We start from the raw sequence: 17,604 nt of genomic DNA, 5'->3' as shown, positions 1-17,604 counted from the left end.
CTAATATTTCAGAATGACTACAATAAACCACACGTGCTTTGAAACTTACTAAAAGCCATTCATAATAGTGGCAAAATGAAACCTACCTTGTAGTAGGCTGCAGAAGACCTAGTGATTTATTTGCTTTTTGGGCTAAGCCCTGTCTATTTAGCTAGAGTATGTGCTTTTTTGAAGATGAGGACTATTTCTAATGTTTCTTTACAACTCTAAAGGTTGGCACGATCCCATTTACAGTGGGCACTAAATATATATTATTTGTTGCTAATGATAGACTAGAGGAATGATACAGGTACCAGAGTGGCAGTGATAAACGTAATCATTAACTGTATAGGGCCTGTATATAAATGTGAAAAGTACAGGCCTATGTATACCCATAAAGCACTAAAAAACAGATTAAAAGGGAATTAACTGACACTGTACTATAAAACTTACAAAAAGCTTTAACGTTTTATCTGTAGTGGTCACATCGGCAGTATCCTAAAAATGGATTTTCCTGTTGGCTAAAGTAATATTTATATATGTTGCTTCTTACTCCCTGCTAATAGATTTTTCCTTTTGTTACTTACACCATTATAACCAGGAAGAACTCTGTTATCTCTTTTTTTTTTTTTTTTTTTTGAGACGGAGTCTCGCTCTGTAGCCCAGGCTGGAGTGCAGTGGCCGCATCTCAGCTCACTGCAAGCTCCGCCTCCTGGGTTTACGCCATTCTCCTGCCTCAGCCTCCCAAGTAGCTGGGACTACAGGCGCCCGCCACCTGGCCCGGCTAATTTTTTTGTATTTTTAGTAGAGACGGGGTTTCACCGTGTTAGCCGGGATGATCTCGATCTCCTGACCTTGTGATCCGCCCGTCTCGGCCTCCCAAAGTGCTAGGATTACAGGCGTGAGCCACCGCGCCCAGCCGAACTCTGTTATCTCTTATTTGGACAACTATGGTTGCCTGCTTTGGTCTTTCTTTAGTCTGTTGTGTATACCTCAATGAGCTTGAAAAAAAAATGTAAATCTGATCACATCCCCTTTCCCTATAAAGCCTTTAGGGGCTCTCCCTCGCTCTTAGGCCAAGATCAAAATCCCTACTATAGCCAGCCCACAAAGTCCTTCATAGACCCCATCTCTACCTGAACTATCTTCTCTCTCATTCTCATTGCTATAGCTCTGATTCCTTTCTTCTGATCATCCTTCCTGGAATCTTGCATAAACTGTTCTCTCTCGAACAATTTCTCCCTTCTATTTTCACCTTCCTAACTCCTGTTCATCATTTAGCTCTCAGCCTAAACCTCATTTCTTCAGGGAAGGCTTTCCTGACCTCCCTAAGTCACATCCACCATTGTTGGTTCTCAAAGTAACACATACCCTTCTTTGTGGCACATATCACAAATGCAGTTTTACATTTTGCCTTTATCATTTTATTTTTGTTACTGTCTATCCTCCTAGAGGTGAGATAGGTACTGGGCATATTAACTCACTATCTTAGCCCTAGCACTTAGCCCAATTCCTGATAAATTGTGGGCAGCTAGTAAGTATTTGTTGAATGAGTGAATGATGAAGAACTCTGAGAACTTGGTACTGCTAATTAGTACTTTTCATAAGTCATAGTCATGCTGGCCATAAACACTAGAGTCTGGCTGCTTGTATTTTTATGCCTAAACACTATAATTCTGTTAGCCTCCGTAGGTCACAGCTTTTACACTAAATGCTGCCAGGGAATAAACTTAGTGTGAATTGTAAACTGGAACAGCTCTTGTAAAATCAATCAGCTGAGAGTATATGTTATGTTCAGAGAAAATAGAAATTTTTAATTTGATGAAATATTTCTGTGTGTTTGGATTTACATAAGTAATTTTGAAATTTGCATAATTGGCTGGGCGTTGTGGCTCACGCATGTAATCCCAGCACTTTGGGAGGCCGAGGTGGGAGAATCACTTTAGCCCAGGAGTTTGAGACCAGCCCGGACAACATAGTGGGAACCCATCTCTAAAAAAAATTTAAAAAATTAAAAATAAATTTGCAGCATTAACAAATGAAATAGTAAGAAACTGTACTAAAGGAAAACACACCAAAAAAGGACTGAGCATGTTCATTTTTGTATTCACCTAAACACAACTCTAAAGGTTGCAGGTTTCTAGATCACCTTTTTTGAACTCAGTATATTATCCATAACCCACCTAAAGCAAATAGTTTAGTTCTGTCTTTCTAGATATTATTACCTTTTAGTTAGGGATCAAAAAATAGGGCAAAAAGAAAAGCTTTTCACTTTTTAAATTTTTATTTATTCATTTATTTAGGGACAGGGTCTCTCACTCTGTCACCCAGGCTGGAGTGCAGTGGTGTGATCATAGCTCACTATTACCTTGAACCCTTGGGCTCAAGCAATCCTACTGCCTCTGCCTTCTGAGTAGGTAGCTAGGACTACAAGCGTGTGCCACCACACCCAGCTAATTTTGGTTTTAATTTTTTTGTAGAGACGGTTTTGCTATGTTGCCCAGGCTGGTTCCAAACTCCTGGGCTCAAGTGATCCTCCTGCCTCAGCCTCCTTTTTTTTTTTTTTTAAGACAAAGTCTCTGTCACCGAGGCTTCTGTCACCGAGGCTAGAGTACAGTGGCGCAAACTTGGCTCACTGCAACCTCTGCCTCCTGGGTACCAGCAATTCTCCTGCCTCAGCCTCCCAAGTAGCTGGGATTACAGACGTGTGCCACCATGCCCTCCTGACTTTTGTATTTTTAGTAGAGACAGGCTTTCACCATGTTGGCCAGACTGGTCTCGAACTCCTGACCTCAGGTGATCCACCCACCTTGGCCTCCCAAAGTGCTGGGATTACGGGAGTGAGCCACCATGCCTGACCTGCCTCCTAAATTAACATAATTTTTTATATTTGTCTATAAAATAGCAAAAGGTATAGCTGTAAAATGTTTAAAAATATAAACACATAATAGTAAGCTCTTAATAAGTATTTCTTGCATCAATGGTCTTGGTAATAGTTACTGAGACCATTGAGACTATTGGAATAGTTACTGAGACCATGAATGTCAGTTTCAAGAATAAAACTTGAAATGATAGAGGCTGTAGACATTCATAATACTGTATGCACTGGAAAGCTGAGACCCCATTGATACTTTCCTTTTTCTGTACTAAAACATTGATTTTGTTTGTTTGTTTTTAAAGTTTCAATCTAGCATGTTTTGACTTTTAGCCAGTATAAAAAGTTCACATCTATAGCATAATCAACATTTGCACTGAAAAGTTCACATCTATAGAATAATCAACATGGAAATGTTTTTCAAATTGCAAGTCTCTGCCTATACATTAGGATGTATAAGTGAGTGGAAGCATTAAGTTCTAGTCAGTGATTATCCTATAAATGTATGAAATATATTTTTATTTTAGGGTGGTTATTTCTTCATGTTTTTAGGTCCAAATATAGCATTGATTATAAATAGCCTTAATAAGCAATTAAATAATACTATCTGATTTTATTTCGTGGGCTTTTCTTTTTTTTAGTAATGGTTAATTATTTTTTAAAACCTCACAAGGTAAAATTTCTCGTTGCCTCAATATTTCTTAAATCTTTCCCAGGCTCCTTAAGCTGCACTATATATATTGATGCCTCAAATATCTGCTTTTCAGATATAGTCCCTCTAACCTTCATTGTAATACTGAACTTACATCAGCTTTTATTTGTGATTGCTGTATAAGCACAGTTTGGTGTTAAAGTTTAAAAGCCAGAACAGTGTGAGAGATTTTTGTTTTTAACAAAAGTCAGTCTGTACTTTCTAAATCAATAAAATATCTAAAATATGCTTTTGTGGAGTTCTGCAGATCTGAAAATTATGACTAGTGGATAACTCATTAATATATAATAGGTACTTTTAATGCTTGTTTAAAAAAATCTCTTGTAGTATGTTATTGTGGGTTTTTTTTTTTTTTCATTTTGACATTCCGTAAGAATCTGTGGTCAAATTATTTTTACATAGTACATTATTGTTTATTGTTTGAATTAACCATTTTTAAAAATCATAAACCATTGTTTTATCTGAGGAGGTTCATTTTAAATTAGTTGTATTTAAGAAAATGATTATGAATTTTTCTCTAAAATTGTTAACCTGACTTTATCAGTGAATGAATTCCAATCTTTTACTTCAGAACCACTGCGATAGGTTTATTGGTCCACAGTGATAATAATATCACAGAAGGAAAATAGCTTACCTACATTAGGGTTATGGCACTGATGCAGAGGTAGTCTTTTAATGTCTTGTATTTATTTTTGTGAAAATTTTAAGAAAACTAATAGTTTTAAATATTTTAAATAAGTTGAGGCTGGGAGCAGTAGCTCACACCTATAATTCCAGTACTTTGGGAGGCTGAGGCGGACAGATTACTTGAGGCCAGGAGTTTGAGACCAGCCTGGCCAATATGGTGAAACCCTGTCTCTACTACATATATAAAAATTAGCCTGGCGTGGTGGTGGATACCTGTAATCCCAGCTACTCAAGAGGCTGTGGTGGGAGGATCGCTTGAGCCTGGGAGGCAGAAGTTGCAGTGAGCTGAGATTGTACCACTGCACTCCAGCCTGGATGACAGAGCAAGATCCTGTCTTTAAAAAAAAAAAAAAATGTGTGTGTGTGTATACATAAGTATGTATATCTTGAGTAAGTTGAGAGGAAAAGACTATTACTTGAATTATTAATGGTTTTCATGTGTACTTTCAATGAACAGTTATATTTGGAGTTTGGAGAAGACAAGTAGATGTGAGACAAGGCAACCTCTATAGATAAAAAATACACATATATACATAAATGTAGAGATGTTTATATGTAATACAGTCTTATTATAAAATGTAAGTAATCCTGAAAACAAGAGTCCCCCTTAGGATTAATCTTACTTTCTGCTATACTGTTCAATACAATAGCAAGTAGGCGCATTAACTATTCAAATTTAAGTTAACTAAAATTAAATAAAATTTTAAATTTATTTTCTCAGTCACACTAGCCACATTTCACATGTTACTCTGTTGGACAATCTAGAAATAGAACTGTCCCATCATCATAGAAAGTTCTATCAGATAGCACTGCTCCAGGGATTATCATTGATATATATTCTGGTATAAATTCTTTTATGATTTTTTTCTACACATATACTCACATTATTACTATTTTGCAAAAATTGGATTCTACTTTATAGCTTGTTTATGACAAAAACATTTTTAACATCCTTTCATATTACATTGCACATAGATTACCTCATTCCTTAAGTGGTTATTTCATTATATGGTCATATCATATTTATTTATTTAACTGGTTCTCCATTGATGGACAGTCTACAAGGTGAAGCCAGTATGGATAATTTGGGAATATGACATTTTCTGTTTGGTTTGATATATTAAACCCTAATCATTTTTTATATTACAATCTTTGCATGTATCCGGAAAAGGATACAGAAAAACTATACATTAAAATGGGAGTGGAAATGTCTATTTAACCTATCAAAACTTGAAGCATCTTTGAACTGTGATACTGCAGTACGGAGATATTATTTTAAATAATAATATCAGGCCAGTTACGGTGGCTCACGTCTGTAATCCAAGCACTTTGGGAGGCTGAGGCAGGTGGATCACGTGAGGTCAGGAGTTTGAGACCAGCCTAGCCAACATGGTGAAACCCTGTCTCTACTAAAAATACAAAAGTTAGCCAGGCGTGGTGGTGGGTGCCTGTAATCCCAGCTATTTGAGAGGCTGAAGCAGGAAAATAGCTTGAACCTAGGAGGCGGAGGCTGCAGTGAGCCGAGATCGTGCCAGTACACTCAAGCATGAGCGACACAGTTAGACTCCCGTCTCCAAAAATAAAATAAAACAAAAAAGTCTCTAGCTGCCAGGTGCAGTGGCTCACACCTGTAATCAATCCCAGCACTTTGGGAGGCCGAGGCGGGTGGATCATTTGAGGCCAGGAGTTCAAGACCAGCCTGGTCAACATGGTGAAACCCCCTTTCTACTAAAAATACAAAAAACATTAGCTTGGCATGGTGGTGCCTGCCTGTAATCCCAGCTACTTGGGAGGCTGAAACAGGAGAATCGCTTGAACCCAAGAGGTGTAGGTTGCAGTGAGCTGCACTCCAGCCTGAGGGACAGAGTGAGACTGTCAATAAATAAATATATAAATAAATAGTCTCTAGTCAAATATTTAAGTTAAATTGGCTGAAACATCACTAATTCTTTTTCTTTGTCTTCTACCCTCTTAACACAGGCTACAAATGCTCATACCAATGAAGTGGTGGCAATTAAGAAGATGTCCTATAGTGGGAAGCAGACCCATGAGGTAAGATAGAGACAGTTGTACACCTAAACTGAAATAAGCAAGTTAGTATGAAATTAACAAAATTCTTTAAACCTTTTTTAGAACAATTTTTTTTCCTTCTTGTGGAGCATATAATAAAAGATTCTGGAGTTTTTCATAAAAAATGTGTGAACATTCATAATTATTTTTAAAAAGGCTAATTTCTAGCTCAATTAACTATTTTGCAGGCTGGTTGAGGTGGCTCAGGCCTGTAATCCCAGCACTTTGGGAAGCCAAGGCTGGAGGATCACTTGAGCCCAGGAGCTCAAGACAAGCCTGAGCAATATGGTGAGACCCCACCTCTACAAAACATCAAAAAAACTAGCTGGGTGTGGTGGTGTGTGACTACAGTCCAGCCATTCGGGAGGCTGAAGTTGGGAGGATTACTTGAGCCTGGGACATGAAGGCTTCAGTGAGCCATGATTGCAACACTGTACTCTAGCCTGGGTGCCTGAAAAGAGAAAAAAAAAACTATTTTGTAGACCAGAACATAGGTATGTGTAATGGCTTTTTTGTAATGTTTTTGGTGATAGATTTGTGTTTACATGTATTCAAACTAAAGAAATAGCATGTTTAGGCCAGGCACAGTGTCTCAAACCTGTGATCCCAGCACTTTGGGAGGCTGAGACAGGCAGATCACCTGAGGTCAGTAGTTCGAGACCAACCTGGCCAACACAGAGAAACCTCATCTCTACTAAAAATACAAAAAAATTACTTCGGTCTGGTGGTGCACGCCTGTAGTCCCAGCTACTTGGGAGGCACGAGAATCACTTGAACCTTGAACTGGGCAGCAGAGATCACGCCACTGCACTCCAGCCTGGGCAACAGAGCAAGACACTGTCTCAATTAAAAAAAAAAAAAAGAGATATAAATAACATGTTTAAATAGCTTCTTCATTTATTAAACATTTACTTTATGTCCATTTATAATAATATAAATAATATATATGTATGCTTGATAGGAAATACTGTTTTCCTATCAAAAATTAAATTAAAATGTTTCCTTTCTGACTTCAATAGAAATGGCAAGATATTCTTAAGGAAGTTAAATTTTTACGACAATTGAAGCATCCTAATACTATTGAGTACAAAGGCTGTTACTTGAAAGAGCACACTGCTTGGGTAAGTCGAAGGACCTCTGTTATCTTTCTTTTACTATTACCTTTTTTTTCTTTTTTTCTATTATCTATTTGATAATAGAACTATTAATTTCATTTCTGTTCCATTTAACTTTTGTTATCAGTATTTAACATTTGTTAATACCTTGGTGTGTCATATGGTATACATTCCATAAGATTAAATGATATCTAGCGTATGGAAATTCCATTCTATAAACACTCGAAAAGAGATGGTGAAAAGTTGACATCATTTTATAATTATATGTTTGTAAAAGTAAAAGGCCCAGCCTTATATTCTCATCCTAGAATTTTTATCTTTGTCATTTCTTATCCTCCACTCCAGTTCCCCCATATTTGGAATTGTCCTTGATGTTTTAATTGCTATGTGATTTTTACCAAACAGGGGCCACCATATGATTAAAATAAAAGACTTTTGTTACACTCTGTCATCTTAGTGTGATATATATATGTGTGTGTGTGTGTGTGTGTGTATATATATGCATGCACACACACACATATATTTTTTTTTCTTTTTCTTTTTTTTTTTTTTTTTGAGACAGAGTTTTACTCTTGTTGCCCAGGCAGGAGTACAGTGGTGCGATCTCAGCTGACTACAACCTCTGCCTCCCAAGTTCAAGTGATTCTTGAACCTCAGCCTCCCAAGTAGCTGGCACTACAGGCACACGCCACCACACCCAGCTAATTTTTTGTATTTTTAGTACAGACAGGGTTTCACCATGTTGGCCAGGCTTGTCTTGAACTCCTAACCTCAGGTGATCCACCTGCCTCAGCCTCCCAAAATGCTGGGATTACAGGCATGAGCCATTGTGCTCGGCCCTTAGTATATTTTTGTATGATTGTATTTCTGGCTTTAGGTTGGCACGTTTAGGACATGAAAATGTTATGTTTTCTACTTTATCAAATTGTACATTCCTACTTAAACTCCAATTTAACTAAAATTTATTGTTTACCATATACCAACTCCTTTCCTATATGTGATCTCTAATTATGGAATGGAATTTTTGTTCCTAAAGAGACTATCAAACAGTATACAACCTACACATTTCTGTTCAAGCAACTCTTATGTAGAGCTATTGCTTCCATTCTGAAAATAAGAAATTAATCAAAGAAGTATCTCATTATCTAGAAATCAGTTCTCTGGCAATCTCAGCTGTCTTGAAGGAGTCAAGAAAGGGATTTCAAGCAGGCAGAATAAATGTTACAAAATCCAAGTGCTAAAATCTCATGTATTTCAAGTCTTCAGAAAATCCTCCACACTGTTACTTGAAGCTTGTTTTCTCTGTTGTTTTTTTTTTTTTTTTTTTTTTGAGACAGAGTTTTGCTCTTGTTGCCCGGGCTGGAGTGCAATGGCGCAATGTCGGCTGACCGCAACCTCCACCTCCTGGGTTCCAGTGATTCTCCTTTCTCAGCCGCCTGAGTACCATGCCTGGCTAATTTTGTATTTTTAGTAGAGACGGGGTTTCTCCATGTTGGTCAGGCTGGTCTCAAACTCCCGACCTCAGATGATCCACCCACCTTGACCTCCCAAACTGTTGGGATTACAGGCCTGAGCCACTGCACCCAGCCACTCATTTATTCTTAGATTATATAGACTGCTAATAAGCTTGGCTACCTGGTTTCTGTCTACAACTGATCTGATAGACCAATCAGAAACAGCTGTAAGGAACTGAGCTGCTAGATACATGCATACAAGCAGTCACAAGAATAATTTGACCATACGGAAAAAGTCAGGGGAGCTAGAAAGCAGACCTAATAATTTAAAGGCAGAGCAGCCAGAGCTGTTTAGTGTCAGGAGCAAACAACCAGCTCAGGTGCCTTTGTGTTACAGAATAATAGGGGAAAAAATATTTGTGACAAAAATGCTGAGTTTTTAAACATGTAATTTAAAAAATTTAATGCAGCTAGAAACATATTCATTCTATTCAATTTTAAAGTTCTATATTCACATTTCATGTACTCGGTTTAAGGAGGTTACATATGCATATTCAGTTACTTTTAAAAATTAGAAAATTATGTGATAAAATTTAGAAATGCTTCCATCAAAATTGATTAAAGAAAAAGTAGGGCACATAAAGGCTAGTGTTCATTATAACATTTACTCATGTGGAATCTTCCATTTCTTAATAAGAAATAAGTTTAATGTTTCTGAATCTGTTTGTTTTTAATGTCAAGCAGAAGACTATAAGACTATAGTATGGTTTCTAAATTTTAAACTTCTAAACCTTTCATTGTTCTAAATTATGCCAGAAATGCAAAGTACACACTACATAAATATATAACTGTAAAACTATAACATATAAGACATAATTTTATGTAATATGTAACTATTATAATATTATAAGTATGTTATATCTAATTTAATTGCATTCCATATAATATAGAGATAGTACACTTATATTTATAATATTAATATGTTCATATTATGTATTGATATTGATATATTGATATTTATAATATATAACTACAAAAGTATAATAGTTTCTAAATTTTAAACTTCTAGACTTCTCATATTCTAAATTATCTCAGTAATGCAAGGTACATAATATATATAAATATATTTTCACATTAATTTTTTTAATGAAAGGAACCAATATGTTGATATTGGTTTTGTCTAGTTTATTATAGGAAATTTATATTTCATAATAAGCATGTACTATTCTTTTAAATAACCAAGTAATAATTTGTAGGAGTGTGAATGCTTGCATGTGTGTGTGGAGATTGGTTGCTGAGCCATGATAGTTTTGACCTTGACTACAAATCAGTAGTCTTGGACACCTAAAAATCTAGGATAAGAGTAAAGAAAGAGGCCAGGCGCGGTGGCTCATGTTTATAATCCCAACACTTTGGGAGGCCAAGGTGGGCAGACCACCTGAGGTCAGGAGTTTGAGACCAACCTGACCAACATGGAGAAGCCCTGTCTCTACTAAAAATACAAAATTAGCCAGGCATGGTGGTGCATGCCTGTAGTCCCAGCTACTCGGGAGGCTGAGGCAGGAGAAGTACTTGAACCCAGGAGGCAGAGGTTGCGGTGAGCTGAGATTGTGCCATTGCACTCCAACCTGGGCAACAAGAGTGAACTCCGTCTCAAAAAAAAAGAGTAAAGAAAGAGGTTTCTCATTTTACTTTTAGAAAGGCTCCACAGATTGCAAACCCAATAACTATCAGTAACCTCCACCTCTTGAGTTCCAGCGATTCTCCGGCCTTAGCCTCCCAAGTAGCTGGGACTACAGGTGCAAGCCACCACACGAAGCTAATTTTTGGTATTTTTAGTAGAGATGGGATTTCACCATGTTGACTAGGCTAGTCTTGAACTCCCGACCTCAGGTGATCCGCCTGCCTCAGCCTCCCAAAGTGCTGGGATTACAGGCGTGAGCTGCTGCACCCAGCCTATCAATAGTATTATAGTATTATTCTGGAAATATTTTAAGATCTAAATTTAAATAACACATATATCTCAGGGATTTAAGGTAATGTAATGATACATAGCAGGCTACATCTTCAGATTCAGTTCAAAATTATATCTGTTTCTTGTTTAAAACTTTTTGAAGTGTGAGAAAAAGGAATTTACTACTTACTGGTTTATTTTATGTAACTGGTATAACCCCAATATAGATTTTACTGGCTCATGTATTTGTTTGCCACTTTCTGAGTTACAAATTTATAGTGCAACATAGTCACCTGAATCCTTTTTGAAATACAGTAGTGAAATACAGAATTGGCAATCTTGGCTTCACCATTTATAGTAAATATTTCTATATCTAGTCCCCCAATAATCTTTAGGCCAATTTCAAGCAAGAAATAATGAAAAGTGAGATGATGAAAATTATAAAAATCAATTAGTGCCAGATGACGAAAATTCAGTCCAAGTTGAGGTAGATCAGAATATTTATTCACCTAGTATTCTTAGTTCCTTGGTTGGTTGGTTAGTTGGTTTCAGTGGTTTTTAAATTAACTTTCATTATTCTGAATATTATTTTAATCTCTTATAGTTGGTGATGGAATATTGCTTAGGCTCAGCCTCTGATTTATTAGAAGGTAAGAAAGAAGGAATGAAACTCTCCTTTCTGTTTTACTTTTATCAGAATATTATCTACCACCATACTAAAGTGTAGTTTGGGCAGACTAATTGAACGATGGCTTGGGCTTTAGGGTTGTGTGGATAAGCTATGCACACTTCATCTCTTCAATGCCACTGAAAGTGTCTGAGTGATGTTAGCAGTCTTCCTGCTGTTTTAGTTCATGGCCCATCCAGGGCAGGTACTACCAAAATGTTTGGCTAATGTGATACAGTATGTGTAGCCAAAAACATCATATTCATGGATGTATGTGAAAGAGAGACAGTCTCACATTATATTGATATTACACCCTTTCAGAAATCTTTACTGACCCAGTTCCTCTCTGCAGATGCTGCTATAACCAGAGGCTGTATTAAAAATTTACTTTAAAAAAAAATATCTTGAGCCAGGCACAGAGGCTAACACCTGTAATACCAGCTACTTAGGAGTCTGAGCCAGGAGGATCACTTGAGCCCAGAAGTTCAAGGCTGCAGTGAGCTTTGATTGGAACCCTGCACTCCAGCCTGGGTAACAGAGTGAGACCCCTGTCTCAAAAAAAAAAAAAAAAAAAAAAAAAATTAAATCACTGTTGATCTCTGAATAGAAATTGCTTATTAGCTGCTTTCACAAATAATGAAAACCTGTAGTTTGAAGGGGTAATTAAAGATGGCTTTGAGGCAGGGGAGAATAATATAACCTAGAACACTCCAGACATTTAAAATGTTGGAAGGGACTGGTTAATTTGGGCCTGGTTAATTGGAATCAGTGTGACTTGGCTTGCAACTGATAAGTAAATTAACAATACATCATTTAAGGAATATCAGGCTTTGTTTTATTTTTGTTTTGAAGGGGCATTTGTGTTGATGCACTTGGGTTTCCTGTTGTCTGATCACTTATTCTCTTCTATAGAAAATCTGTATCCTGTATATTTAGGTGAATGTGTTCTCAAATTGTCATGTGAGAAAGTATGTAACTCAGTCTGGTATAGCTGTATAAAATAATAAAATGAGGAATGAAACTGATCATCTACTGACTTTTTTTTTTTTTCCCCCTTCCTCAGTTCATAAAAAACCACTTCAGGAAGTGGAGATCGCTGCCATTACTCATGGAGCCTTGCATGGACTAGCCTACCTACATTCTCATGCATTGATTCATAGGTAAGATTAGAGACCAGTTATGTTTCATTTCAGTTACAGGACTGTCTATTCCAGGAACCTTGAAAATTAGTGCATGCTCCAATTTAAGTTGCCTAAGCATTTATGGGAAGCAAATAGATTGCTGCTTCTGGATATGAAGGATAAAGTTGCCAGAATTTAGCTTCTATCTCTTATTCTCTCCTATGTATCCACAATTATATCATCTTTGTTCAGTAGGTAACTGTTCTCCAGGCTAAGTGTTGCAGGGAAATTTGAAAAGGGGCCCAGCAGTCTTTAGATACGTATCATGAAGAAAAGAAAAGAAAATTAACCTTCCCTGCACATATTTATCTCTTAGCAGAGTTATTGTCCCTTCCTATTACAAATAACAAGCTAGTCTTATATAAATATATGCTATTTTGTAACTTTAAAATATTTCATATTTCTGTATAGTTCATATGGATACTTAGGAAGATATTATCCTTACTGTATTTTGGCAGATGAAGAGACCAGGGCTCAGAAAGACTTAACTTGCCCAGAGTTTCACAGAACTTAAGTAATATATTAAGGATTGAAACTCAAGTTTCTTAACTCCTATTCTAGGGCTTTTCTCTGCCCTGTATTTTCTCTACCACAACACCGTTCTCCTCCCTGCAACCTCCCTCCCCCCATTAACTTCTAGAGAAAGATGTTACCAATCTTTCCTCCTCTCAGTAATGAACTTTTAGTACAGTTACATTAGTGAATGAGGGGAGGAGTAGTGAAATATTAGGTAGGTGTAAAGAATCTGAGATGCCTCACAAATGAAAGAAAACAACTGGCATTTACTAGGAAGAAGTGAAACTATTGGGTTATGGTTCCTCTTTTGCTTCTGTTTTAATCACCCCAGTGTAGCCATGACCACTTTACTGGTACCACAAAAGCAGAACTTCCTAAAGATAGGCAGACCGAAATCCTGCTGGGAATGAAGGACAAAGAGTGAACCTAATCATGTTAATAAATACTGATTAAATAAAATTATCATAATGTCTATGGATCTGACAACTTTCTGTAAATATATGTCTTTGGTACCAAGGTGTTAATACTACTGCCAACTTGCTTGTGATTAGTTTGCCTGCTCTTATTTAAAGCTACAGTTCAGTTTTTTGCGCCATTACCTTAATCTGGACATTAACTTAATGTTTTAGTCTCTATTATACTTTATCTTCTTTAGTATGTAAAATAATTTGTTGAAGAGTCAAAATACTTATAAAGAATGTTTTTTAAAATTAAAAGTATATACTATGTCTCAGATTTTTATTGTTCTGATTTAAAAGGCAATTCAATCTCCTAATTAAAGATAAGTAAATACATGTTTCTGTTGTGAAGAAAAATAAATAATGCATTTTTTTTTAGTTCTGTCTGCCAATGCCTAATGTCACCATGAGGAAGGAAACTGAATTTTCAAGGGAAGTTTTTACAAAAGTTATTTTGAAGCATTTGAACCTTATCATTTTCAGCTTGACATAAATTTTCCTCATCTTCTCTGTTTTATCTTTTCACTGACCATCAACTTCCAATTCATGGTTTCTAGTGCTCGCTACACCTCATGCCTTTTTTTAAAAGAATAAGGAATCCATCCACACCTTCTCATTCTCAATTACCATACTGAAAAATGAATTTTTTCAATTAGAGTTTTCAAACTTTTTACTATATAATACCTCTATTAGCTTTAGTAGTAACCACGTGCAATTCTTTGTAGTAATACAATAGACATGCAATTTCCTAACCCCTAATCCTTGTTTGTTTTGATCTTTCAGGGTCTTCTTTTTACTGTACAGAGTTATTTTTAAAATATCACCTTCTATATAACATGTACCTCAAATGCCTTAGAGTTGCAGTTACAATTAAAGGCAGAGAGAAAGGGTCACAGGCAAGAAAGAAAAGGTATGTGTGTAGTTGAGGTTTATTAGTAGGTGGTCAATACGGAATCACTGCAGGTTTGTTTAGGCTCCAAAAATGTCACATAATTTGGAAAAGCAGAAAAAGCAGTTACGATTGGCACCAATTTTCTCAGCACAGGGAATACTATTGATAACTGGATTTAGCCTTTAAGAATATGCTTTTATAAGTATAGCAGCTGAATAGGTTTCCTTGTTCGCCATGTCTGCCTTTTTTCTCATTGTATTCCCTCCCTCTGAAGAAAGCTCTACCGTTAAGTAATTACTGTGACCTACCTGCAAGTACCCCCAGGAATCTGGGCCCCTTATGACATACAGTAATTACTAAATCTCCTGGCCATCTGAGCAAGGTGTTTTTTTGTTTTTTGTTTTTTAATAAACTTTTTGTCTTATTAATTGCATGCTCTGACCTATTCCATAATCAAAATTGAAAAGTAATTTTCTAACCCTTTTATTTTTTCCTATAGGGATATTAAAGCAGGAAATATTCTTCTAACAGAGCCAGGTCAGGTAAAACTAGCTGATTTTGGATCCGCCTCAATGGCTTCTCCTGCCAACTCCTTCGTGGGCACACCTTACTGGTATGTAGAATTAGGCTGTATGACATAGTTTTAAAATCTGCATACATGAACTCATGGTACTGGTTTGGCTCGATTTTGTGACAGTGTCTTACCAATGTGCCTCAAAAGGAGATTTCATTTGAGAAGGATAGAAAACCCACTGGCATAAAAAGAAACACTCTGGCTTAGTATAAAATTTACAGTGACTTTAAATTGTGTCATTAAGGTTGGTGTCACTGTGTGTAAACTGAGCAGGATTATCAATTCGCTGACCAAGTTCAGGTTTTCGATTTCATTTGCAGTTTCTTTTGAACTTTTCTCTTGAGGCAAAAGCCTCCAGGTAAGGACAGGGCAGCTTCTTTCACTTTCCCTGACTAGCCAACAAGCAGAGATGGTACCTTTCAGTGAAAGAAATCCAAGTTCTTGTCTTTGTTGAGTTCTCCGATAGGTTAACTAGCTTGTCAGTCTGGCTCAAGAGTTTTTCACCCTATTCTTTTCCAGATTCTTTTCCTTCCTTTCCTAGACACGTTGGAATTTAATTATGCCTTACAGAATGACTTAGATCTCTGCAAAATTACTTGCCTACTAAAAATAATCAGCCAGTCTTTGAATTTTTTTTTCTATCACCAAATAACATTTACCAAGCAACAGTTTACACATCATAATAGAGTACAGTTCTGTTCAAAGCATATTAAACGGATAGGGCCCCTGCCCTCCTAATGAAGATGCATTATGTAAAGTAACCATTACCACAACCTGGGGTTTTTGTAGGTTTTAGTATCTTTGGAACAGCTGATTATATTGCTTTATATGACTTCATAAAGTATTTTTCATGTTGTTTAATTATTTTAAAAGAATATGGCCAGGCATGGTGGCGCATGCCTGTAATCCCAGCTACTCAGGAGGCTGAGGCATGAGAATCACTTGAACCCAGGAGGCAGAGGCTGCAGTAAGCCAAGATGGCGCCACTGCACCCCAGCCTGGGCTACAAAGTGAGACTCTCAACAACAACAACAAAAAAGAGGCCAGGCGCGGTGGCTCACGCCTGTAATCCCAGCACTTTGGGAGGGCGAGGCGGGTGGATCACGAGGTCAGGAGATCGAGACCATCCTGGCTAACATGGTGAAACCCTGTCTCTACTAAAAATACAAAAAATTAGCCAGGCATGGTGGCAGGCACCTGTAGTCCCAGCTACTCATAGTCCCAGCTACTTCGGAGGCTGAGGCAGGAGAATGGCCTGAACCCAGGAGTCGGAGCTTGCAGTGAGCTGAGATTGCACCACTGCGCTCCAGCCTGGGCGACAGAGCCAGACTCCGTCTCCAAAAAAACAAAAAAAATTTATTGCTTTATTTAATTACTTTAAACAATATGAAAAATACTTTATGGAACTATATAAAGCAATATAATCAGATTTTACAAAGTAATTATTTAAGTATTTTATGTATATTCATCCTTTACAAATATCTGTAAAGTTGCTATGAGAATTATCTCCATTTTACAGAAGAGGAAACTGATGTACAGATAGGTTAAGTAACTTGCCTGAGATCAAACTGATAGTAAGGGGTGGAGCCAGTCTTTATTGAAAATAATGTATTGTGTCATGTAAATCACCAAGTAGATTATACTTTGAATAATGGTTTTCAAAATTATTTGTGTAAGGAAATAATCTCTCTAGCACACAATTTCAGAATACCCTTAAGAACGGCTGTTTCATTGAATCACTTTACTGGAGAAATTTTATTTTTAATCTACAACTTGAGTTTTGTACCTTATGTTTGGTAGGATGGCTCCAGAGGTGATCTTAGCTATGGATGAAGGACAGTATGATGGGAAAGTTGATATTTGGTCACTTGGCATCACTTGCATTGAATTGGGTGAGTAAAGAGTTATTTGTTTTCATTGTATTTTTTAAAATTCTATTTTGCAGATTAATTTTCATTGTATTTTTAAGAATCATTATAATTAGGAGTTATTCATCTGGCTATTACTTAATGAGTTACTGGTATATGTGTGCTAGGCAATGAATTTATTGTATTTTTTATACTCTATAACACAGAAAATTGCTTTCTCTCTGCTACGTTTTCATGTTATTAATTTTTTTTCTTTTTTTTTTTTTTTGAGACAGAGTCTTGCTCTGTTACCCAGACTGGAGTGCAGTGGCGCAATCTTGGCTCTTTGCAACCTCTACCTCCCAAGTTCAAGCAATTCTCCTGCTTTAGCCTCCTGAGTGCAGGATTATAGGGATGATAGGCGCCTGCCACCAAGCCTGGCTAATTTTTATATTTTTTTAGTAGAGACAGGGTTTTGCTGTGTTGGCCAGGCTGGTCTCAAACTCCTGACCTCAAATGATCTGCCTACCTCGACCTCCCAAGGCACTGGGATTACAGATTTGAGACACCACGCCCAGCCTCATGTTATTAATTTAATTGAAGGAGTTGAAGCAGATATGGCA

At 36.9% G+C, this 17,604-nt stretch overlaps 1 protein-coding gene across 5 annotated transcripts in view; it reads left to right on the top strand.

Moving 5' to 3' along the window:
• The window catches only part of TAOK3 (TAO kinase 3), a 229,518-nt gene that overhangs the window by 125,097 nt on the left and 86,817 nt on the right, over positions 1–17,604 (top strand). For 4 of the 5 annotated variants that reach the window (XM_021923009.2, XM_021923010.2, XM_021923011.2 and 1 more), the window contains exons 4-9: positions 6,234–6,305; positions 7,343–7,444; positions 11,451–11,496; positions 12,577–12,673; positions 15,060–15,173; positions 16,935–17,026. In XM_021923009.2, the coding sequence (XP_021778701.1) occupies positions 6,234–6,305; positions 7,343–7,444; positions 11,451–11,496; positions 12,577–12,673; positions 15,060–15,173; positions 16,935–17,026 (523 nt within the window). Of the gene's footprint in view, positions 1–6,233; positions 6,306–7,342; positions 7,445–11,450; positions 11,497–12,576; positions 12,674–15,059; positions 15,174–16,934; positions 17,027–17,604 lie in introns of those variants that run through there. The other variant, XM_021923012.2, reaches the window with a different exon arrangement.

The sequence above is a fragment of the Papio anubis genome, chromosome 9, assembly GCF_008728515.1.
Source record: "Papio anubis isolate 15944 chromosome 9, Panubis1.0, whole genome shotgun sequence".
In the NCBI taxonomy this organism is placed as follows: Eukaryota; Metazoa; Chordata; class Mammalia; order Primates; family Cercopithecidae; genus Papio; species Papio anubis.
This window is presented reverse-complemented; position numbering and strand designations above follow the sequence as displayed.